Here is a 24,175-nt window from a genome sequence, read left to right as displayed (position 1 = left end):
ACTACTAAACTTAATGGGCGCAAGAACGTACGGCCTATTGCGGAACCTGATCACTCCAGCCAAACCGATGGCGAAGAGTTTTAACGAAATTGTTGATATCCTACAGGAACACCTAAATCCTACACCGCTGCTGATAGCAGAAAGATTTAAATTCCACAAGAGAAATCAGCATAAAGATGAGAGCAATGCTGATTACCTTACGGAACTACGCAAGCTATCAAAGCACTGCCAATTCGGAGCAGGACTGGCAGATACCCTACAGGACAAATTTGTCTGTGGACTCCTGAGTGAAGGAACCCAGAAGAGGTTACTCTCAGAGAAAGAGCTGACGCTAGATAAGGCTTTCAGCGTGGCAGTATCGTGCGAAGCAGCAGCAAGGGGAGCTGCGGAAATACAGCAAAAGCCACAGGAATACGGCACCCATGAAATGACACGGGGATTTGAAAAATGTTATCGCTGCGGCAGAACAACCCATGACCAGAAGGACTGCTGGTCCAAGGACAAAATATGCAGGCAATGCGGAAAGATGGGGCACATTGCACGAGTTTGGAGGTCCGGGAAAAAGACTAATGACAACAAAAAGGCTACTAAGGAATAGTACAGGAAAGTACAAAAGATGACGGACAGTAGTTCCGAAGACCAGAAGAGTGATAGTGAATCCGGGAACAAGAGACTAAGCTGTCTCAAACTTCACAACGTAATCGCAAAAGAGGATCACCGAACCATGTGGGTCACCCTCACGATAGCAGGGTCCCAAGTCAAAATGGAATTGGATACAGGATCAGCCCTGACCGTCATGAATCGACGAGACTACGAGCGGCTATTCTCATACATACCCTTGAAAGACACATCCATTGTCTTGAAGACGTATACGGGGCAGAAAGTATACCCCAGAGGGAAAGTAAGGGTGCCAGTCAAATACAACGGCAAGGATATACAGAAATTGTATCTGTACATACTGCAAGATGGTGGACCACCGTTATTGGGACGTGAATGGATCAGAAAGATACGTTTAGACTGGCACTCCATTCAGGCACTGACTGTGGCTGGTTAAAAGGATGACGACGTCACACCTGGACGATTGTCAAAAATCTTAGCTAACGCTAAAGAGGTATTTCAACAAGAACTGGGAACTCTTAAAGGCGTAACCGCCTCGATAAAAATAGAAGAGAATGCAATTCCCAAGTATTTCAAAGCAAGACCGGTACCGTATGCAATTCGCCCAGCTGTCGAGGCAGAGCTGGAGAATCTGGAGAATGCAGGCGTGTTATCTAAGGTAGACTGGAGCGAGTGGGCGACATCCATCGTTCCTGTCATGAAGAAAACGTTAAACAATAAGTCTGAGGAGCCAAGGAAGGTTCGCATCTGTGGGGACTTCAAGGTGACGGTGAACCCAGTCCTTCACACAGTACAATATCCTCTTCCAAGGATAGAAGATATTTTCGCCTCACTATCTGGAGGGAAGCGTTTTACAAAAATTGACCTAGCACAAGCATATTTGCAGATGGAGGTTGAAGAATCCTCTAGGAAGTATCTCATGATAAACACTCACAAAGGTCTTTACCAGTATAATCGACTGGTATTCGGAGTAGCATCAGCTCCGGCGATATGGCAAAGAGCGATGGAACAAGTCCTGCAAGGGATTCCGGGGACTCAGTGTTACTTGGACGACATCCTAGTGAAAGGTGAAGATGACAGTGAACACCTTGCCAACCTAGAGCAGGTGCTCACTAGACTAAGAGAACATGGGCTACGAGCCAATCACCCCAAGTGCGAGTTCTTTAAGAAACAGATATCGTATTGTGGCCACGTGATTGATGAAGAGGGGTTACATAAGTCCCCTGACAAAATTGAAGCGGTAGTTAAGGCTCCAGCGCCTGAAAATGTGTCGCAATTGAGGTCATTCCTCGGATTGGTGAATCACTACCATAAGTTTTTCCCGAATTTGTCCACAATTCTGCACCCACTGAACGCCCTACTACAAACTGGAGTAGCATGGAAATGGAGCGATGAATGTAAGTGGGCCTTTCAGAAGAGTAAAGACCTAATCACTTCAAGAGAAGTATTGGCTCACTACAACCCATCACTACCGATAAGACTGGCGTGTGATGCGTCTCCCTACGGCATTGGAGCGGTACTGTCACATAAATTCCTTGATGGTTCAGAGAGGCCGATAGCTTTTGCGTCACGCTCGTTAACTTCAGCCGAGCGTAACTACGCCCAGATTGACAGAGAGGCCCTCAGCCTGGTGTGGGGGGTGAAGAAGTTCAATCACTACCTGCATGGTCAGAAATTTACTCTACTAACTGATCATCAACCTCTTGTCTCCATTTTCAACCCTAAGAAGGACGTCCCGATAATGACAGCACATGACATCGAGTACAAAGGAACTAAACAGCATGGGAATGCTGATGGATTGTCGCGCCTACCGTTGCCGATGGTGGAAGAAGCACCTGCAGTGGATCCTGTGGAGATATTCCACTCGACCATAGTCGAATGTCTACCTGTGACGAATGCAAACATAGAAAAGGAAACACGAAATGACCCGACACTCTCCAGGGTCTATGATTTAACGGTGACGGGATGGCCAGCACATGGCGAACCACTGCTGCCAGCATTCTCGCCGAGAAGAGAACAGCTGTCAGTGTGCCGAGGAACTTTGATGTGTGGATCCAGAGTAGTAATTCCACCCAAATTGAAGGATAGAGTGCTCAATGAGCTTCATGAGGGTCATCTGGGAGGGGTAAAAATGAAGAACTTAGCCAGAGCGTTTGTGTGGTGGCCGGGAATCGATAGAGAAATCGAAGAGATGACCAAGAGCTGTACAGGATGCCAGAAGGTCCAAAACGCCCCACCACAAGCCCCTCTACATCCATGGGAGTGGCCCTCATCTCCATGGCAAAGGGTGCACATTGATTTTGCTGGTCCATTTATGGACTCGATGTTTTTAATTGCGGTGGATGCACATTCAAAGTGGCCAGAGGTAATAAAAATGTCCTCAACCACCACAGAAAAAACGATCACAGTCTTACGAACCATATTCGCCAGAAATGGGCTGCCTGAACAGATTTGCTCCGACAATGGACCACAGTTTGTGTCTGAAGAGTTCCGGAGGTTCTTAAAGAACAATGGTGTTAAGCATTACACATCCGCCCCATATCATCCAGCCACCAATGGATTGGCTGAGAGGTTCGTTCAAACATTCAAGAAGGCTATCAAGGCAATGGGTAATGAAGACATACCCCTACAACACAAGGTGGATAACCTCTTGTTTGCCTACCGGAATGCGACACATGCGGTTACCAACCAAACTCCAGCCATGATGTTCTTCAATCGAAGACTAAGATGCCGCTTGGATTTGGTTAAGCCAAACATCAGAAGAGATGTGGAGAACAGGCAGTTTCAGAATATGAATGAAAGGCCGACCAGGAGTTTTAAGATAGGTCAACCAGTTTTGGCCTGGGACTACCGCACAGAGAAATGGCAGCCAGGAACGATCTGCACACGGCAAGGACCTCTAATGTATACCGTGGACGTTGGAGAGAGCATTGTAAGACGCCATGCTGACCAGATTCTAGAGTCACTGGAAAGCGTCAAATCCACACCACGATCCGATACACCTGGTGATGAAACCGAAGTACCCATTGCATCTACCTCAGAATCGGTGTTATTGGAAGCAGACGAACCAAACAACGATGTTGATCCCGAATCAACTTTGCCAGAAGAACCGGATACCCCAAAGAGGCGTTATCCAGACAGAATCAGGAAGCCTCCTCAAAGACTGAATTTATAATTGCTTAACTTCAGCTAATGTGTATAGCAACTGTAATTGTAAATATGTTATTTAATTATTAATCGAATGTTATGTACTGTTTAGCTAAAAGGGGAGGAATTGTAGCGTATGTACTTTGAAGAAGGAACTATATTCTGCAGCCCCTGTATACTGCAGTACCAGTAGTGACCACCCCTGTATATAAGCCTGTGAAGTAACTTTGTATAGTAGTTCCAGTTTTGTCTCCACTCAGTAAACACCTGTTATAACCAACTCCTGCAGTCCGTGTCTCAATTACACACGGACGTAACATGCGCCCCTCCAATTCTGGCCTCTTGCGCATCCCTGATTTTAATCGCTCCACCATTGGAGGCCATGCATTCAGCTGCCAAGACCCTAGGCTCTGGAATTCCCTCCCTAAACCGCGCCGCCTCTCTTCCTCTCTTTCCTCCTTTAAGATGGCCCTTTAAACCTACCTCTTTGACCAAGCTTTGATCTGCCCTAATATCTCCTTATGTAGTTTGGTGTCAAATTTTGTTTGATAATCGTTTCTGTGAAGTGCCGTGGGATGTTTTACTACATTAAAGGCAGTCTATAAGTGCAAGTTGTTGTTGCCCAAATTCTCTAAATTCACTCAGAGCTAAGAGTGCTAACTCATAAAGCTTACCTCATAATCTATATAATGTGCCCCATACATTACAAGGAACTAATTAATGGTAGCAAACACATTGGAATTCAACTATTCGATGTCCTGCAGAAATATTTACTTCGGAGTTCGCTGCAGTCTGTGTGGTGAAGGTGCTCCCACACTGCTGTTAGGTAGGGAGCTCCAGGATTTTGACCCAGCGACAATGTCGGAACAGCGATATATGACCAAGTCGGGATGGTGTGTGACTTGGAGGGGAACTTGGAGGTGACGGCGTTCCCATGCGCCTGCTGCCCTTGTCTTACCAAGCGGCGGAGGTCGCGGGTTTGGGAGGAGCTGCCGAAGAAGCCTTGTACCCGCGGCAGCCTCGGTGTGCAGATGGTGGAGGGAGTGGTGGAGGTTTAAGCCAGTGGATGGCATGCAGATCAAGCGGACTGCTTTTATGTCGAAACCCAAACTGAGCATCAGTGGACAGGTTATTGGTGAGTAAGTGCTGCTCGATAGCACTGTTGAGGACTCGTTCCATCACTTTGCTGATGATTGGAAGTAGGCTGATAGGATGTTAATTGGCCGGGTTGCGCTTGTCCTTTTTTGTGGACAGGACATACCTGGGCAATTTTCCACATTGTCGGGTAGATGCCAGTGTTGTAGCTGCACTGTTGAACTCTAATAGTTTCAGGATGTAATAGCTTTTTTAATGGATTTTTATTGACATTTAAAATTGCATATAAATCCTGCACTAATAATATATTACAGTAGAAATACATTTTTGGAATTCATTTAGGCTTCATCTCATGTCACTAATGCAATATGTTGCCTCAATATTACAGCGATGGGCAAGGTACTGTCAAACTTAGGCTGCTGTAGTAAGTATCAGAAACCACACTGCAGTTTCTCGGACCATAGGAGATCTGCGGATATCTATTGTAAAATCAAGGAAGCTTTAAACAGCTGAGCTGCCCCATAGAGCATTCTTCTGAGAAATACAACAGTTTGAAACAATTTCAACTGCAAACACGGGTTAGATATAGAGTAAAGCTCCCTCTACACTGTCCATCAAACATTCCCAGGGCAGGTACAGCACAGGTTAGATACAGAGTAAAGCTCCCTCTACACTGCCCCATCAAACACTCCCAGGGCAGGTACAGCACGGGTTAGATACAGAAGAAAGCTCCCGCTACACTATCCCATCAAACACTCCCAGGGCAGGTACAGCACGGGTTAGATACAGAGTAAAGCTCCCTCTACACTGCCCCATCAAACACTCCCAGGGCAGGTACAGCACGGGTTAGATACAGAGTAAAGCTCCCTCTACACTGTCCCATCAAACACTCCCAGGGCAGGTACAGCACGGCTTAGATACAGAGTAAAGCTCCCTCTACACTATCCCATCAAACACTCCCAGGGCAGGTACAGCACGGGTTAGATACAGAGTAAAGCTCCCTCTACACTGCCCCATCAAACACTCCCAGGGCAGGTACAGCACGGGTTAGATACAGAGTAAAGCTCCCTCTACACTGTCCCATCAAACACTCCCAGGGCAGGTACAGCACGGCTTAGATACAGAGTAAAGCTCCCTCTACACTGTCCCATCAAACACTCCCAGGGCAGGTACAGCATGGCTTAGATACAGAGTAAAGCTCCTTCTACACTGCCCCATCAAACACTCCCAGGGCAAGTACAGCACGGGTTAAATACAGAGTAAAACTTCGTCTACACTGCCCCATCAAACACACCCAGGGCAGGTACAGCATGGATTTGAAACAGAGTAAAGCTCCCGCTACACTGCCCCATCAAACACACCCAGAGCAGGTATATCACGGGTTAGATGCAGAGTAAAGCTCCCTCTGGCCAATATTTATCCCTCAAACAACATCACTAAAACAGATTATCTGCTCATTATCACATTGCAGCTTGTGGGAGCTTGCTGTGCCCAAATTGGCTGCTGTGTTTCCCACATTACAGCAGTGACTGCACTTCAAATAGTACTTTATTGGTTGAAAATGCTTTGGGGCGTCCGGTGGTCATGAATGGCCCTATATAAATGCGTCTTTCTTTCCTTCTTTCTTTATAAACTGCTGCAAAGAACAGCTTTTCTGAATGTCACCTATGGAAGTGTTGCCCACACTAAGGTCCTGATTTTAAAGGGGGCGCGGGTACAGAGCATGAGAGCCCCCAAAGCGGGCGATGAACCAGGGGCGTCCGGGGATGTGGAGGCCCGGCTGGGCCTCATTATCGTAACATTCGTAGGAGTCCCGTCTGAACTCGACCAGACACACCATCTGGCTGGCGGGCAGGCGGAATATCGCAAGCAGGAGGCCGCAGCCGGGAGACCCGCGGGATCGTTCCCCGGCAGTCAGGTAAGGGGGGTGAGGGGGATGCAGGGGGCGATCGGAGGGGAAAAGTCGTTCCCTTCATTTTAACTGCCCACCCCAGTTTGGATTCCACCAGGCAAGGGGTGGGCGAGTTAATAGCGGGACCAAAGGATGAGTTTCAAAGTCATACACCAGCACCAGCTACTGACCTGTGCACTCCTCCTTGGGAATATCAAAGACATGTGCAGCGCGAGTTCACTGAGGAATGCTGCTAAGCCCAAGAGACCCCAAGATGAATCCTTTGATTTTATCCATACATTATAATACGTTGATATATTTCTGCAACAAAATAAATTCTGCAGGTGAGTGCTGTGGCCCTCTGCAGAATATAGCTGCCTGTCGCTTAGGTTTGAGGTTGGGAACTACCACTGACTTCAGTGTTTCTAGACTAAATTTCCCTGCTGCAATGAGGTCATGTCCTTTTTTTTCAGATAGTCATTTTAACAGCATCGGATTTCTGGCAGGGGGAGGGCAATGTTGCACAAGAGCACACATGTTCTTGGACTGGGAGTTCCTTCAGCATGTAGCTTTGGCAATAGTTTTTCAGTATAAGCTATGTTCTGGTCCTTGTCCGATAACTTGATCGCAGACAATCTTAAAAAAAACTAAAAGGCTAGTGTGCGAAGAAGACAGGACTTGATAAATGCACCAACGACGCTTAAACCAGCGCAGTCGTGGCCAGTACATTTAATAATAGGGAGGGCCAGAGAGAGAGAGAGAGCGAGATACTAGTTCATGTATCGGCCTGGGTTCTGACACTGATTGCTGGAGAAGTGGTTTCATGGAGCTGGGCCAATGGCTGAGAAAGCTGTCAATAGAGGAACTTACAGCAGTGGGGGGGCTTCCCAGGAAAGTCCGACCGAGCTTAGCGTAAAGGTCTGAGCCACCGTAGGCTGAGGAGAGTGGAAGTTAAATGGACTGGGATTTTCTCTCTGTCTCTGAAAATACACTGGGCCAGGTCTGCAAGCAGGAAGTCGTAAATGTAAAATTTTCCATTAACCAGTGCCATCGGGCAGCAGAACAGAAGGGAATCGTTTCTCCTTCTTTCTTCTTTCCATTAAAAAGTATTTGTTGATGTATTTAGGAGTGGTAACTGTTGGTGCAGTTTTTTTTAAATACAGCTGAAAATGGGATTGATCCCCATAAAGTAAGCAGTATTTTTTTTATAAGGGTGTCCAGTCCTCCACCTGTGAGTAACCTGATTTAAAAATCACTGCAAACTACTTTCAAAAGCTATACAGAACCATTTAATAGGTTCGTCGGTGTACACTCGTCAATTTCTTAGTAAATTAAATATTCTTTGCTATGAAAAAGCTTGTAAAAAGGTGCCTGCTGGTGCCTGGGCGCCTAAGATAATGAGCGCAATTTGAAGAGCCTTCCCGAACCAGCTCAAATCGGTGGAATCTCGCAATGTCACTCGGTTGATTCCTGGGATGAAAGGGCTTGTCTCAAGAGGAAAGGTTGAGCAGGTTGGGCCTATACTCATTGGAGTTTAGAAGAATGAGACGTGATCTTATTGAAACATATAAGATACTGAGGGGGCTTGACAGGGTAGATGCTGAGAGGATGTTTCCCCTCGTGGGGGAATCTAGAACTAGGGGGCATAGTTTCAGGATAAAGGGTCGCCCTTTTAAAACAGAGATGAGGAGGAATTTCTTCTCTCAGAGGGTCGTGAATCTGTGGAATTCTCTACCCCGGAGAGCTGTGGAGTCATTGAATATATTTACGGTGGAGATAGACAGATTTTTGAACAATAAGGGAGTCAGGGGTTATGGGGAGCGGGCAGGAAGGTGGAGTTGAGGTCAAGATCAGATCAGCCATGATCTTATTGAATGGCGGAGCAGGCTCGAGGGGCCAAATGGCCGACTCCTGCTCCTGTTTCTGATGTTCTTATGTCAACCTGGGGGCGTGGCCAGTTCAGTGGGCAGGGCCTGATCCGACTAATTGAATTTTGAACCATCGTAAAAGAGCTGGGGGGAAGCACGAGCTTAGGTGGTTTTGGGCATAACGCACTTAAGTTTAAAATGTTCCCATCTTTTGCGCCTGTTAACAGGCAGTTAATTGGCACTAATCCCTTCCCGCCTCGGGTAGGCGGGTCCCAGTGCGGGGCGGGTACCCACCTCCTTTGAAACTGGCATGGAGGCGGGTTTGGGTGCGGGATGGGGTCGGGACCCCCGATTTTGGGATTTTAACCCCCCCCCCCCGCCCGACGCCTCCAATCCCGACTCCATGGCCCAATGAAAATCCTGCCCCTAGAGTACAAAAGCCAGGAAATTGTGTTAAACCTATATGAAACACTAGTTTGACCCCAGCTGGAGTATTGTATCCAATTCTGGGCACCACACTTTAGGATAGATGTGAAGGCTTTGGAGCGGGTTCAGAAGAGCTTTACTAGAATGGTTCCAGGGATGAGGGATTACAGTTATGTTAATAGACTGAAGAAACTGGGGTTGTTCTCCTTCGAGCAGAGAAGGCTAAAAGGGGGATTTGATAGAGGTGTTCAAAATCATGAAGGGTTTAGATAGAATAAGTGAAGAGAAACTGTTTCCAATGGCTGAAGGGTCAATAACCAGAGGGCACAGATTTAAGGTGATTTATAAAAGAATCAGAGGCAAAAGGAGTAAACTTTTTTATGCAACATGTGGTTAGGATTTGGAATGCGTTGCCTGATAAGTTGGTGGATACAGATTCAATAGTAGCCTTCAAAAAGGAATTGGATAAATACTTGAAGGAGAAAAATTGCAGGCATATGGGGAAAGAGCGGGGGAGTGGGATTAACTGGATTGCTCTTCGAAAGAGCCAGTGCACCCGATGGGCCGAATGGCCTCCTTCTCTGCAGTACTATCCGATGATTCTACCATTACAACTTCAAAAGTACTTTATTGACTGTAAAACGCTTAGGGAAGTCCTGAGTTCGTGAAAGGCGCTATATAAATGCAAGGAAGAACTCCCCATCTCTTCTTTGAAAAGTGACGTGGGATCTTTTACGTCCACCTGAGAGGGAAGACGGAACCTTGGTTTAATGTCTCATCCAAAAGGCAGCACCTCTGACAATGCAGCACTCCCTCAGTATCGTGCTGAAGTGTCAGCCTAGATCATGCGGTCACATCTCTGGAGTGAAGCCAAAACCTCTGAGTCAGAGGCGAGGGTGCTTACACTGAGCTACGGCTGACACCTGGCAGGCCCAATTACATTTTAATAACATTGGACTTTGAAGCATATAATCCAGGCTGACACTCCAGTGCAGTACTGAGGGAGTGCTACACTGTCAAAGGAGCCGTCTTTCAGATGAGGTGTTAAACCGAGGCCTCGTCTGACCTTTCAGGTGGACGTAAAAGAAGAGCTGGGGCGTTCTCTGTGTTTACCTATATTTATAGTAATGTGGATGCTCTAGTATACTAGATAGCTACAACTAATTAGATTGCAAGACAAAAGCCAGTGAGCAACCATGACAGTTACCAGCCTAAGGACTGGGAACACATCACTTGTGAGATTCGAGCAGGTTAATAGTTGGACGCCAACTGCAGGAAGCCAGCGAGTAGCAACAGCAGGGGTGAGTGGTCTAATCTGGCCTCGGGTGACTGTCTGTGTGGAGTTTGCACATTCTTCCCGTGTTTGCGTGGGTTTCCTCCGGGTGCTCCGGTTTCCTCCCACAGTCCAAAGATGTGCGGGTTAGGTTGATTGGCTATGATAAATTGACGCTTAGTGTTAGGGGGATTAAATACGTGGGGTTACGGGGATAGAGTGGGATATGTGTTGGTGTAGGGGTTACGGGGATCGGGTGGGATATGTGTCGGTGCAGGCTCAATGGGCCGAAATGGCCTCTATCTGCACTGTGGGGTTTCTGTGATTCTGTGATTCTGTGACCGAAACAGCAGTGGACTTGCAGCAAGGTGGTTCTGGCTCTGTACATGGAACATGGGTTGGCAGAAGCAGAAAAAAACAGTTTGGGTGGGAGTTCTAACCTCACTCAAGAGACATGAGCATATAATCCAGGCTGACACTCCAGTGCAGTACTGAGGGAGTGCTGCACTGTCAAAGGAGCCGTCTTTCAGATGAGGTGTTAAACCGAGGCCTCGTCTGACCTTTCAGGTGGACGTAAAAGAAGAGCTGGGGCGTTCTCTGTGTTTACCTATATTTATAGTAATGTGGATGCTCTAGTATACTAGATAGCTACAACTAATTAGATTGCAAGACAAAAGCCAGTGAGCAACCATGACAGTTACCGGCCTAAGGACTGGGAACACATCACTTGTGAGATTCGAGCAGGTTAATAGTTGGACGCCAACTGCAGGAAGCCAGCGAGTAGCAACAGCAGGGGTGAGTGGTCTAAGCCTTACCTGACCCATGGACATCATCATAGGATCTCTCCTAATATGGTTCACTGCAATTTGACTTGTATTTATTAAAAATGTCAAGGATAATTATGGGGCCCTACAACTTCAATAATTGAGACAATCTATTTTCTGCTCATTCTTTCTATATTTATTTTCTGAATATTATTTTAACACGGTTTTAGCCGCAAAAATTTCATAATCAGAATGATGCTGCAAAAGTGTCTTGGTGTGCGACTAAGCTTGAAAGCCTTGTTTTTATACTCATTCTGTGCTGAACAACCCGATTTCACCCAGGGGCCCTACAATAGCTTTCACTGCAGGCACACTCGATCTAAACAGCCTCGTGTGGTCACTCTCTAAACAGCCTCGTGTGGTCACTCTCTAAACAGCCTCGTGTGGTCACTCTCTAAACAGCCTCGTGTGGTCACTCTCTAAACAGCCTCGTGTGGTCACTCTCTAAACAGCCTCATGTGGTCACTCTCTAAACAGCCTAGAGTGGTCACTCTCTAAACAGCCTAGAGTGGTCACTCTCTAAACAGCCTAGAGTGGTCACTCTCTAAACAGCCTCGTGTGGTCACTCTACAAACAGCCTCGTGTGGTCACTCTCTAAACAGTCTCGTGTGGTCACTCTACAAACAGCCTAGAGTGGTTACTCTCTAAACAGCCTAGAGTGGTCACTCTCTAAACAGCCTAGAGTGGTCACTCTCTAAACAGCCTCGTGTGGTCACTCTACAAACAGCCTCGTGTGGTCACTCTCTAAACAGCCTCGTGTGGTCACTCTACAAACAGCCTCGTGAGGTCACTCTACAAACAGCCTCGTGAGGTCACTCTACAAACAGCCTCGTGTGGTCACTCTACAAACAGCCTCGTGAGGTCACTCTACAAACAGCCTCGTGTGGTCACTCTACAAACAGCCTCGTGTGGTCACTCTACAAACAGCCTCGTGTGGTCACTCTACAAACAGCCTCGTGAGGTCACTCTATAAACAGCTTTGTGATGCCGTGGCCACTCTATCAGTAGCCTAGTGATGCAGTGGTCACTTTATCAGTGATCAGTCTAAGGTTGTGAGTACATAGACTCACTCTAGAGACTTGAGCAAAGAAATCTAGGCTGACATTCCAGTGCATTACTGAGGGAGTGCTGCACTGTCAGAGGTGCGGTCTTTCGGATGAGATGATAAACTGAGGCCCCGTCGGCTCTCTCAAGGGGAAGTAAAAGATCCCATGGCACTATTTCGAAGAAGAGCAGGGGAGTTCTCCCCGGTGTCCTGGCCAATATTTATCCTTCAATCAACATTACCAAAACAGATTATCGGGTCATTATCACATTGCTGTTTGTGGGAGCTTGCTGTGCACAAATTAGCTGCTGAGTTTCCTACATTACAACAGTGACTACACTCCCCAAAGATACTTCATTGTCTGTAAAGCGCTTTGGGGCGTCCTGAGGTCATGAAAGGCGCTACAGAAATGCAAGTCTCTCTTTTTCGTTTCTCTATCCGTAGTGAGGCAGTGGTCAGTCTATAAGCAGCCTGTTGCAGCAGCGCTCAATAATGTTTATATTTATCTTTTTCAAATATGGTTCCATTGTATCCTTATGTGATATTTATATTACTGTTGCACTCACTTCATTACATACAGAAATGTATTCACTTTGCACATTTAAAAGGCAGTGCATATCATGGAAAAGAATCTAAGCGCAACTAAACTATGAAATGTAGAAAAACAAACATTATGAAATGCAAAAGATAAAATGATCAATCTCTTACAAAATACAGACCGCATTTATTTTTTATCTTTAACTTCCCTTACAAGGTTGGCCTTCCCCTTGCATGACTCTTGTTACAACTGAGTGGTTTCCCAGACCACTTCAGATGTCATTAAGAGTCAACCACTCAGCCAACCTGCTACACTCATTTTAATTATGCAACAGGGTTGCCTTACTAACTCCCCAACACATCAAAAGTGTCAGCTTAGTTTAGCTGATAGCGCTTTCAATGGTAAGAAGGTTGTGGGTTCAGGCCCCGCAATGGATCATGAGCACAAATTCTAAGATGACACTCCAATGCGGTACTACACTGGCAAGAGGTTGATGTTCTTCAATTGAAATGTTAAACTGAGGCCCTTCTGTCTGTCTGGGTGGACGCCAGGAGATCCCTCCAGGTGTCCCACAAAATGTCTTTCCTTAACCAGTGCCACCCAACACAGATGTAACTGATTATTCATCTCATAAGAACATAAGAAATAGTTGCAGGAGTAGGCCATTTGGCCCTTCGAGCCTGCTCCACCATTCAATAAGATCATGGCTGATCTTCTACCTCATCTCCACTTTCCTGCACTATCCCCATATCCCTTGTTTCCATTAATATTCAAAAATCTAGCGATCTCTATCTTAAATATACTCAGTGACTGAGCCTCCACAGCCCTCGAGAATTCCAAAGATTCACCACCCTCTTGAGTGAAGAAATTTCTCCTCATCTCAGTCCTAAATGGCTGACCCCTTATTCTGAGACTGTGACCCCTGGTTCTAGACGCCCCAGCCTGGGGAAACATCCTCCCTGCATCTACCCTGTCAAGCCCTGTAAGAATGTTGTATGTTTCAATGGAAGGACAGAGGAATCAAGGGCTAGATGGTAGTCAACAAGGAGGTTTGCCTGTACTAAACGGTATATACTTCAATGCAAGGAGTATAGCGAACAAGGCAGATGAGCTGAGGGCACAGGTAGATACTTGGGACTATGATAGTATAGCTATTACAGAGATGTGGCTGAAAGAGGGGCAGGTATGGCAGCTCAACATTCCTGGTTACAGGATTTTCAGATGGGATAGAGAGGGAGGTAAAAAGGGAAGGGGTCGCGGTATTGATAAAAGAAACTATTACAGCTGTGAGGAGGGATGATATGTTAGAGGCATCATCAAACGAGGCCATATGGGTCGAATTGAAATACAAAAAAGGACGATCACACTGCTGGGAGTGTACTACAGACCCCCAAACAGTGAGAGGGAGATAGAAGAACAAATATGTAGGCGAATTTCTGAGAAGTGCAAAAACTATAGGGCAGTAATAGTAGGGGATTTCAACTACCCCAATATTAACAGGGATAAAATTAGTGTGAAGGGTATAGAAGGTGCGGAATTCCTAAAATGCATCCAGGAGAACTTTTTTAGCCAGTATGTAGCAAGCCCAACAAGGGAGGGGGCGGTTCTGGACTTAGTTTTAGGGAATGAAGCTGGGCAGGTAGAAGGCGTATCAGTGGGGGAGCATTTTGGTGCTAGTGACCACAATTCTGTTAGATTTAAGGTAGTTATGGAAAAGGGCAAGGATAGACCAGGAATACAAATTCTAAATTGGGGAAAAGCAAATTTTGCTAAGATCAAAGGGGATTTAGCCATAGTGGACTGGAAACAGCTACTTGAAGGTAAATCAGAGCAGTGGGAGGCATTCAAGGAGGAGATCCGGAGGGTTCAGACCAAACAGGTGCCCTTAAAGAAAAAAGGTGGGACTAACAAACCTAGAGCCCCCTGGATGTCTAGAGACATACAGGGTAGGATAAAGAAAAAAAGGGAGGCGTATGACAGATACCAAGGGCTAAATACTCCAGAATCTTTAGAGGAGTACAGAAAGTACAGGGGTGCAATTAAAAATTATATTAGGAAAGCAAAGGGGGAGCATGAAAAATTCTTGGCAAGTAAAATCAAGGAAAACCCAAAGATGTTTTATAAATATATTAAGAGTAAGATGATAACTAAAGAAAGGGTAGGGGCTATTAGAGATCATGAGGGTAATCTGTGTGTGGAGGCGGGAGACGTCGGTAGGGTCCTTAATGAATACTTTGCATCTGTTTTCACAAAGGAGAGGGGCGAAGCAGACATTGCTATCGGGGGGCAGGAGTGTGAAATATTAGATGAAATAAACATAGTGATAGAGGAAATATTAAGGGGTTTAGTAGCTTTAAAAGTGGATAAATCCCCAGGCCCGGATGAAATGTATCCCAGGCTGTTAAGCGAAGCAAAAGAGGAAATGGCAGAGGCCCTGACCATCATTTTTCAATCCTCTCTGGCTTCAGGTGTGGTGCCGGAGGACTGGATGACTGCTAATGTGGTACCCTTGTTTAAAAAGGGAGAAAAGGATAGACCGAGTAATTACAGGCCAGTCAGTCTAACCTCGGTGGTGGGAAAATTATTGGAAAGAATTCAGAAGGACAGGATAAATCTTCATTTAGAAAGACACGGATTAATCAAGGATAGTCAACACGGATTTGTTAAGGGAAGGTCGTGTCTGAAAAACTTGACTGAATTTTTTGAGGAGGTAACAAGGAGGGTAGTGCGTTTGATGTAGTGTATATGGACTTTAGCAAGGCTTTTGATAAGGTTCCACATGGCAGACTGGTCATGAAGTTAAAAGCCCATGGGATCCAGGGCAAAGTGTCAAGTTGGATTCAAAACTGGCTCAGAGACAGGAAACAGAGGGTAATGGTTGATGGGTGTTTTTGTGACTGGAAGGCTGTTTCCAGTGGGGTTCCGCAGGGCTCAGTACTAGGTCCCTTGCTTTTTGTGGTATATATCAACGATCTTGACTTGAATATAGGGGGTATGATTAAGAAGTTTGCAAATGATACTAAAATCGGCTGTGTGGTTGATACTGAAGAAGGAAGCTGTAGAATACAGGAAGATATCAATAAATTGGTCAGGTGGGCAGAACAGTGGCAAATGGAATTCAATCCGGAGAAGTGTGAGATAATGCATTTGGGAAGGGCTAACAAGGAAAGGGAATACACATTAAATGGTAGGACACTGAGTAGTGTAGAGGAACAAAGGGACGTTGGAGTGCATGTCCACAGATCCCTGAAGGTAGCAGGCCAAGTAGATAAGGTGGTTAAGAAGGCATACGGAATGCTTGCCTTTATTAGCCATGGCATAGAATACAAGAGCAGGGGGTTATGCTTCAACTGTATAAAACACTAGTTAGGCCTCAGCTAGAGTACTGCGTGCAGTTCTGGTCACCACATTACAGGAAAGATGTGATTGCACTAGAGAGGGTACAGAGGAGATTTACAAGGATGTTGCTGGGAGTAGAGAATCTTAGCTATGAGGAAAGACTGGATAGGCTGGGTCTGTTTTCCTTGGAACAGAGGAGGCTGAGTGGAGACCTTATTAAGGTATATAAAATTATGAGGGGCATAGATAAAGTGGATAGAAAGGACCTATTTCCCTTAGCAGAGGGGTCAAAAACCTGGGGGCACAGATTTAAAGTAATTGGGGGAAGGTGTAGAGGGGATTTGAGGGGAAGTTTCTTCATCCGGAGGGTTGTGGGGGTCTGGAACTCACTGCCTGAAAGGGTGGTAGAGGCAGGGACCCTAACCATATTTAAAAAGTACTTGGATGTGCACTTGGGATGCTCTAACCTGCAGGGCTGCGGACCAAGAGCTGGGAAGTGGGATTAGGCTGGATAGCTCTTTGTTGGTCGGCGCGGACACGATGGGCCGAAATGGCCTCCTTCCGTGCTGTAACTTTCTATGATTCTATGAGATCACCTCTCATTCTTCTAAACTCTAGAGAATATAGGCCTAGTCTACTCAATCTCTTTGTTGCTTGTGGGCTTCTGTTGTGTACAAAATGGCTGGTGGATTTGGCCGCAAATCAGCAGTCATTGCATTTCAAAGTAATTTATTGTATATGAGGGGTTTGGGGATGTTTTTGATAGATCTTGTATAAATGTAAGTCTTTCTTTCATCAATCACAGCTCCCCTAAATTGTTTCAACTTAAGAAAAGTCTGGAGACAACATAACACTTTGAGTCGGTGCAGTTAGTGTCCTTTCACATCTGGGCTGTGGGCTCAAATCCACCCTCAACTGATGTGGTGATATTTTTCCTCTTTGTCTCGCTGTCATGCCGTAAAGGTCTAATGGGACATAAGTTTGGGCCGTTTTAACCCAGCGGGGATTGGCCGACAGGACAAAACTGATCGTAATTTGATGTACAATTAGTAATTCACTCAGAGGCCCAAAGGATTTGGGAAATGGAGAAAGGTTGCGTTGGCAGGGAGATGGTTACGCGTCCAAAGTTGTGGTCGATTAGAAAGAGCTTTATTCTACAGCTGGCCGTGAGCTGTGCCTGACCTGGGAGTACTTGATTCCAACGACTTGTAACTTGAGCGGTACTTGTTCCATTTCCCAGTGACGAGCACATAGTACATTTAAAATGTAGCGCAGATAACCAAATTTTAATTATAATTTTAATGCCACAAGCATGAACGAACGTTGCCTAGCTAAAAGCAAGATGATGGCAGTGATCGACAGGCTTGAGCTAGCCCACAGACTGCGGTGAGAGTGGGGGGGGGCGGCGGTTGGGGAGGGGGATATATTGCTCTGATTGTAAGATTAAAGATTTAAAATTCTTTTACTAACTTGGGGAAGACTCACGTAAACACATCAGTGGAAGGATTTTTTTCCCCCTTAAGAGCAGAATTATCCCCAAAGAATTCATTCCAAAGGCAGAATTCTGAGTTGAATCAAAGAGGAAACCAAGATAACATGCTATTTTGCCCAAAGTTCCTTTCGTTTTCATCAATCAGGTTGCCTCATGCATTTGGCTTTTTAGTAAACTGAGAAATGCATGCTGCAGGAACCACTGCAGGCCCGCACAACTCCTAATGAAATGAGTCACATATATGAGGAATAAAACTGACGCCAGCTCTCAGAGTACTACTGCAGACATCTGGATGACAGTGTAGTACCTCAGCTTATTTTGACGTTAAAATGTTGAAATTACTCACTCGTTTCTTCCTTGCAAGTGTGGACAGCTCCATTGACTGCAATCGTCCATGCAACGGCCATTAGCGGGAAAGATCGAGCAAGCGGCATGATGGCGGGTCACGGAGGGCAAATAAAATCACCGGCACAACCTGAGGAACAGTGCACGTATGGATTAAAATACTTTGTGACAGATTCCACACTTCTGTTTTCTTGCTTAACTTCTAAAATGTTTAATATGTTTAATTCCTAATGTTTTATTTCCATTTAGTCTGGCTCTGCACCCAAGACAATGGAAAGGAAAATCAGGTAGTTTCTATAACGGGCGGCCAATCCGCAATATCATGTTCACACGTCAAAGGGTAGCGACAGCTGGGTTGGCCAAACTTCCAATCCTGCAGACTTGAGGCAGAGGACTGAGAGAAGGCTGTCTCTCTCCCCCCTCTCTCAATTCAATTCAATTCAATTCAAATTGCTTTATTGGCATGATGACAAGGTACATCTTATGTTGCCAAAGCATCGAAAAACATTCATGGTTGAACACATAAATACAGATCTATCCATACAGTATGTAAACAGATATATCCCTGAGTGTATAAATATACATTCATATAATTTGTATATACTCTTTTCTTATATTTAGTGGTTGTCCCTCTGTTTATGGCAAGCTGTAACATAGTGTGACGCTAAGGTTACACAATTTCTCTCTTCCCCTAGTAGGTATGGGAGTTTTTGGTCGTCATTCAAATTTCTGAATTCCGGGCATATTTTTGTGAATTTTGGGTAGAAATTCTCCCTTATGCCCTGATATTTTCTACAAGCTGTGAGGAAGTGCATCTCTCTCACTCTGTCTCTCACTCCCTCTCTCACTCCCTCTCTCACTCCCTCCCTCTCTCACTCCCTCCCTCCCTCCCTCTCAAACACAAAGGCTGAGCTGTGGGCTGACAGCAGCAGCTAGAAGATGCTAAAAAATCTGAATTAGCTATGTTTGAATAGAATCATAGAATCATAGACTGGTTACAGCACAGAAGGAGGCCATTCGGCCCATCGAGCCCGTGCCGGCTCTCTGCAAGAGCACTTCAACAAGTCCTACTCCCCCGCCCTTTCCCCGTAGCCCTGCAATTTTCTTTCCTTCAGATATTTATCCAATTCCCTTTTGAAAGCCACGATTGAATCTGCCTCCACCATCCTTTCAGGCAGTGCATTCCAGATCCTAGCGTAAAAAAGTTTTTCCTCTTGTTGCCTTTGGTTCTTTTGCCAATCACTTTAAATCTGTGTCCTCTGGATCTCGACACTTGCACCAATGGGAACAGTTTCTCTGTATCTACTCAGTCTAGACCCCTCATGATTTTGAACATCTCTATCAAATCTCCTCTCAACCTTCTCTGCCCTAAGGAGAACAACCCCAGCTTCTCTAGTCTATCCACGTAATTGAAGTCCTTCATCCCTGGAACCATTCTCGTAAATCTTTTCTGCACCCTCTCTAAGGCCTTCACACCCTTCCTAAAGTGCGGCACCCATAATTGGACACAATACTCCAGTTGAGGCAGAACCAGTGTTTTATAAAGGTTCATCATAACTTCCTTGCTTTTGTACTCTATGCCTCTATTTATGAAGCCCAAGATCCCGTATGCTTTTTTAACCACTTTCTCAACCTGCCATACCACCTTCAATGATTTGTGCAAATGTACTCCCAGGTCTCTCTGTTCATGCATCCCATTTAGGATTTTACCCTTTAGTTTATGTTGCATCTCCTCGTTCTTCCTACCAAAATGTATCAATTTGCACTTTTGTGTGTTAAATTTAATCTGCCATGTGTCCACCCATTTTACCAGCCTATCTTGAAGTCTATCACTATCCTCCTCACTGTTCACTATACTTCCAAGTTTTGTGTCATCTGCAAATTTTGAAATTGTGCCCTGTACTCCCAAGTCCAAGTTATTGATAAATATCAAGAAAAGCAGTGGTCCTAGTGACGACTCCTGGGGAACACCACTGTGTACCTTCCTCCAGTCTGAAAAACACCTAATTATTCACCACTACTGTTTCCTGTCACTTAGCCAATTTTGTATCCATGCTGCCACTGTCCCTTTTATTCCATGGGCTTTAACTTTGCTGGGAAGCCTATTATGTGGTACTTTATCAAACGCCTTTTAGAAATCCATGTACACCACGTCAATCGCATTCCCCTCATCAGCCCTCTCTGTTACCTCATCAAAAAACTCAATCAAGTTAATTAAACACGATTTGCCTTTATGAAATCCACGCTGGCTTTCCTTAATTAATCCACACTTGTCCAAGTGACTGTTAATTTTGTCTCGGATTATCATTTCTAAAAACTTTCCCATTACCGAGGTTAAACTGACTGGCCTGTAGTTGCTGGGTTTATCTTTACACCCTTTTTTGAACAAGGGTGTAACATTTGCAATTCTCGAGTCCTCTGGCACCAGCCCCGTTTCCAAGGAGGATTGGAAGATTATGGCCAGTACCTCCGCGATTTCCTCCTTAACCTGCCCTAGCATCCTAGGGTGCATCCCATTTGGTCCTTGTGACTTATCAACTTTAAGTACTGATGTGCCAAATAACGGCCTGAATCCGTGAGGTTAAAGCTTAAAACTAAAGGCTTTTATTAAGTAAGAACATCAAGTTAACACAGGGCAACCATCATTCATCACCGACCCAGCCCTTATGAGTAAGGCCCAGCTCTTATAAGTAAGACTCACACCAATCCGGAGGATCCAGAGGGGCAGGGCTAGGGAGGAGCATTAGTGGTTACACCGGTAGAACATTCCAGACATTAACAAGTACAACAACAACAGACAATACAAATGCCAGAACACAGAGTTATTTCATCACAAGTACAGACAGCCTTTCTAGTACCTCCTCTGTATCAATTTTTATCTCATCCAGTATCTCCACTACCTCCTCTTTCACTATGACTTCGGCATAGGTTAAACTAAAAAAAATGGACTTACGTTTATAGAGTTAATAAATGACTTCTTCCATAACCAAAGAGCTTTTCAGTGTCTTCTGGTGGCATGTGTGATATTTCAGTCATCAAATTAGGATTCTCTGTTAAAATCTGGTCCAGAAACTAAACTGGACCAGCCATATGAATGCCATGGTTTAGTAGAGCAGATCAGAAGCTGGGTATTCTGCGGCGAGTGGCTCACCTACTGAGTCCCAAAGCCCCTCCACCACTTACAAGGTACAAGTCAGGAGTGTGATGGCATACTCTCCACTTGCCTGGATGGGTGCAGCTGCAACAACCCTCAAAATGATCAACACCATCCAGGACAAAGCAGTCTGCTTGTTTGGCACCCCAATCCACCACCTTACAATATTCACTGCCTCCACCATCGGCCCACCATGGCTGCAGTGTACCCCATCCACAGGATGCACTGGAGCAACCTGTCAAGGAATCTTCGACAGCACTTCCCAAACCCGTGACCTCCACCACTTAGAAGGACAAGGGCAGCAGACGCATCACCTCCAGGTTCCCCTCCAAGTCATGTACCATCTGAACTTGGACATATATTGTTGTTCCTTCATTGTCGCGGTGTCAAAATCCTGGAAGTCCCTCCCTAACAGCACTATGGGAGTATCTTCACCACCCGGAATGCAGTGGTTCAAGAAGAAGGCTCACCACCACCTTCTCAAGGCCAACAAGGGATGGGCAATAAATGCTGGCCTTGCCAGTGACGCCCATATCCCCAGAATTTAAAAAAAAATCCCCTGGTTATTTCATCATCTAACTAGATTAGGGAATGTAGGGATTGAAGATTCGGTTATGGGATTGACAATTGATATTGAATACAAGAGAATGTCTAGTACAAACTGTGACAGAGAGCTTGGGCTGTATAGCCAGACCAATAGAGCACAAACCTCAGCAAGTGATTTTGAGCTTGTACAAAGTGCTGGTCTGACCCCACACAGAGTACAATTCTGGTCAAGATCCTTCGACAGCATCTCCCAAATCCATGACCTCTACCACCTAGAAGGACAAGGGCAGCGGGCGCATGGGAACACCTCCACCTCCAAGTTCCCCTCCAAGTCTCACACCATCCTGACTTGGAAATATATCGGCCATTCCTTCATCGTCGCTGGGTCAAAATCCTGGAACTCCCTCCCTAACAGCACTGTGGGAGTACCTTCACCACACGGACTGCAGCGGTTCAAGAAGGCAGCTCACCACCACCTTCTCAAGGGCAATTAGAGACGGGCAATAAATGCTGACCGTGCCAGCGACATCCACATCCCACGAACGAAAAAAAAAAAGGTTACAAACAAGATAAATGCCACTATTTTTAATGTAATTACAGACCTACAACTATCACCTCAAACTTTAGATTTAACAACTTTATGCAGAGGCTGGTGAAGGTATGCAATGTGATGACTGCATGAGCAAAATCAAGAAAGAGCCTTATAAGCACCTGGAGAAAAATGTGATAGAGTAGTTATATGAGAGGTATTGTGGGATATGATATTTTCTATATATTGGGACTGTCCAGATGGTCCTGTACATTACTAGGTTGCTATGTACAGCCTAATGCTAATACAGACTTCCTTGTCGCTATGAACACAAGACTGAGCTGTGTTGATTGAAACCTCCTCAGTGTGGACCTCTTCCATTATGCTGCGAATCTAGTTGCACTGTGTGCTACTGTGAACATAATAAAATTGCGGAGAATAGCAAATTGTGGCAGTGAATTTCCGCAGGGGTTTTCCCGATTGTCTGCAGTAACGAGCCTGGGAAACGCCGGAAAAGTGGCGCAAGTGGTGTTCGTGCCATTTTCCTGGGATTTCCATGGCTCTTCCGCTGAAGGCACGGCAAGCCGAGCGGGAGGGCCGCTGTGGATATTTATGCTTCTGGCACATGCAGAGGAACATAGGAATAGGAGTGGGCCATTCGGCCCCTCCAGCCTGTTCCGTCATTCAATGAGGTCATGGCTGACCTGTATCTTAACTCCATTTACCCGCCTTGGCTCCATATCCCGTAATACAACTGAGGATTGGCAGAGCTCTGACACTGAAAGAGGCTTAACCATATGAAAACTACAGCAGAAACTATTTGTGATGTGGTTGTCATGGGGATGTTTCCATTTTAAAACCAAGTTTTACTAGGTAATATCATTTTTACTGATGTGACGATGCCATTGTGAACCTCTGTTACAAACTGGGAGGAGTTAAAGGAGAAGCCCTTTGCTTATTTGCCCTTTAAGAGGCTGGTTATACTGTTCTTGTGGCATCGAGTACAGATTTGCGCTCACTGGATCATTTAATTTTTATGTTAGGAGAGTGTCAATGCGACCACCAGCTCTCTACTCATAAGGTAAAGATTAAAAAATGAGTTTAAAAAGTCCCAAAGAAGTCCAAAGGACTTTCTGGGAACTTTTTAAACTTGACTTCAGGACAGTAATCATACCATGGCTGGCGTGAAGGTTAATCACTGTTACGCTGAAGCTATACTGGTCTACCTCACACCAGATCACTGAGCCCATCTAGTAAATTCTTAATGTGTTGAGAGAATAGATGGGCACATCTGTTTTAATCAAAACATTAAAACAAAACCACAGCGTACATTCTTAAACTGCCCTGGGGCACTTTTTAAGCTTGGCCTGACACCATGGTATCAAAATCTCAAGTGGTGTGAGAGGGCTTTCCTTGATTGGGGGGGGGGGGGGGAGGGGGTCACATGCCATTGCACTCTTGGAGATCATATCAGAGCCCGTCACTGCTAAAGTGCCTGGCACTGGACTGCCACCTGCTCACGACTCTTGCCTCCAGTGTGGCAGGGAGGCTGGTGACCCCTGAATGACTGCTGCTTTTGTATCTGTTGGCAGCTCAAACCATCTTCTATTGATGCAACAATGATCGTATAACTTGCATAGATGTGTTAGAATCATTGAATCATACAGCACAGAAGGAGGCCATTCGGCCCATCGTGCCTGTGCCGGCTCTTTGAAAGAGCTCTCCAATTAGTCTCACTCCCCCTGCTCTTTCCTCATTGTCCTGCAAATCTTTCCTTGTCAAGTATTTCTCCAATTCCCTTTTGAAAGTTACTATCGAATCTGCTTCCACCGCCCTTTCAGGCCAGATCATAACAACCCGCCGCGTAAAAAAAAAAATCCTCATCTCCCCCCTGGTTCTTTCGACTATTATCTTAAATCAGTGCCCTCTGGTTATCGACCATTCTGCCACTGGAAACACCTTCTCCCTGTCTACTCTATCAAAACCTCTCTCGTGAATGAAAGAAAATTCAACGAGGATTGGTGACACTCGCTCACTCACACTTT

General features: G+C 45.5%; 1 protein-coding gene across 1 annotated transcript in view; it reads right to left on the bottom strand.

Annotated features, from left to right (window-relative positions):
* LOC147112088 (interleukin-13 receptor subunit alpha-1-like) overlaps nt 1-24,175 on the bottom strand; it is a 63,792-nt gene that overhangs the window by 36,256 nt on the left and 3,361 nt on the right. The window contains exon 2 of the mRNA XM_085999602.1: nt 17,903-18,031. Within this exon, the coding sequence (XP_085855728.1) occupies nt 17,903-17,990 (88 nt within the window). The 5' untranslated portion in view covers nt 17,991-18,031. The remainder of the gene's footprint in view (nt 1-17,902; nt 18,032-24,175) is intronic.

Source organism: Somniosus microcephalus, chromosome 10 (assembly GCF_052327205.1).
Source record: "Somniosus microcephalus isolate GS21.2 chromosome 10, FLI_Smic_1.0, whole genome shotgun sequence".
Taxonomy (NCBI): Eukaryota; Metazoa; Chordata; class Chondrichthyes; order Squaliformes; family Somniosidae; genus Somniosus; species Somniosus microcephalus.
Note: the sequence above shows the minus strand (reverse complement) of the source record. Positions and strands in the feature narration are given on the sequence as shown.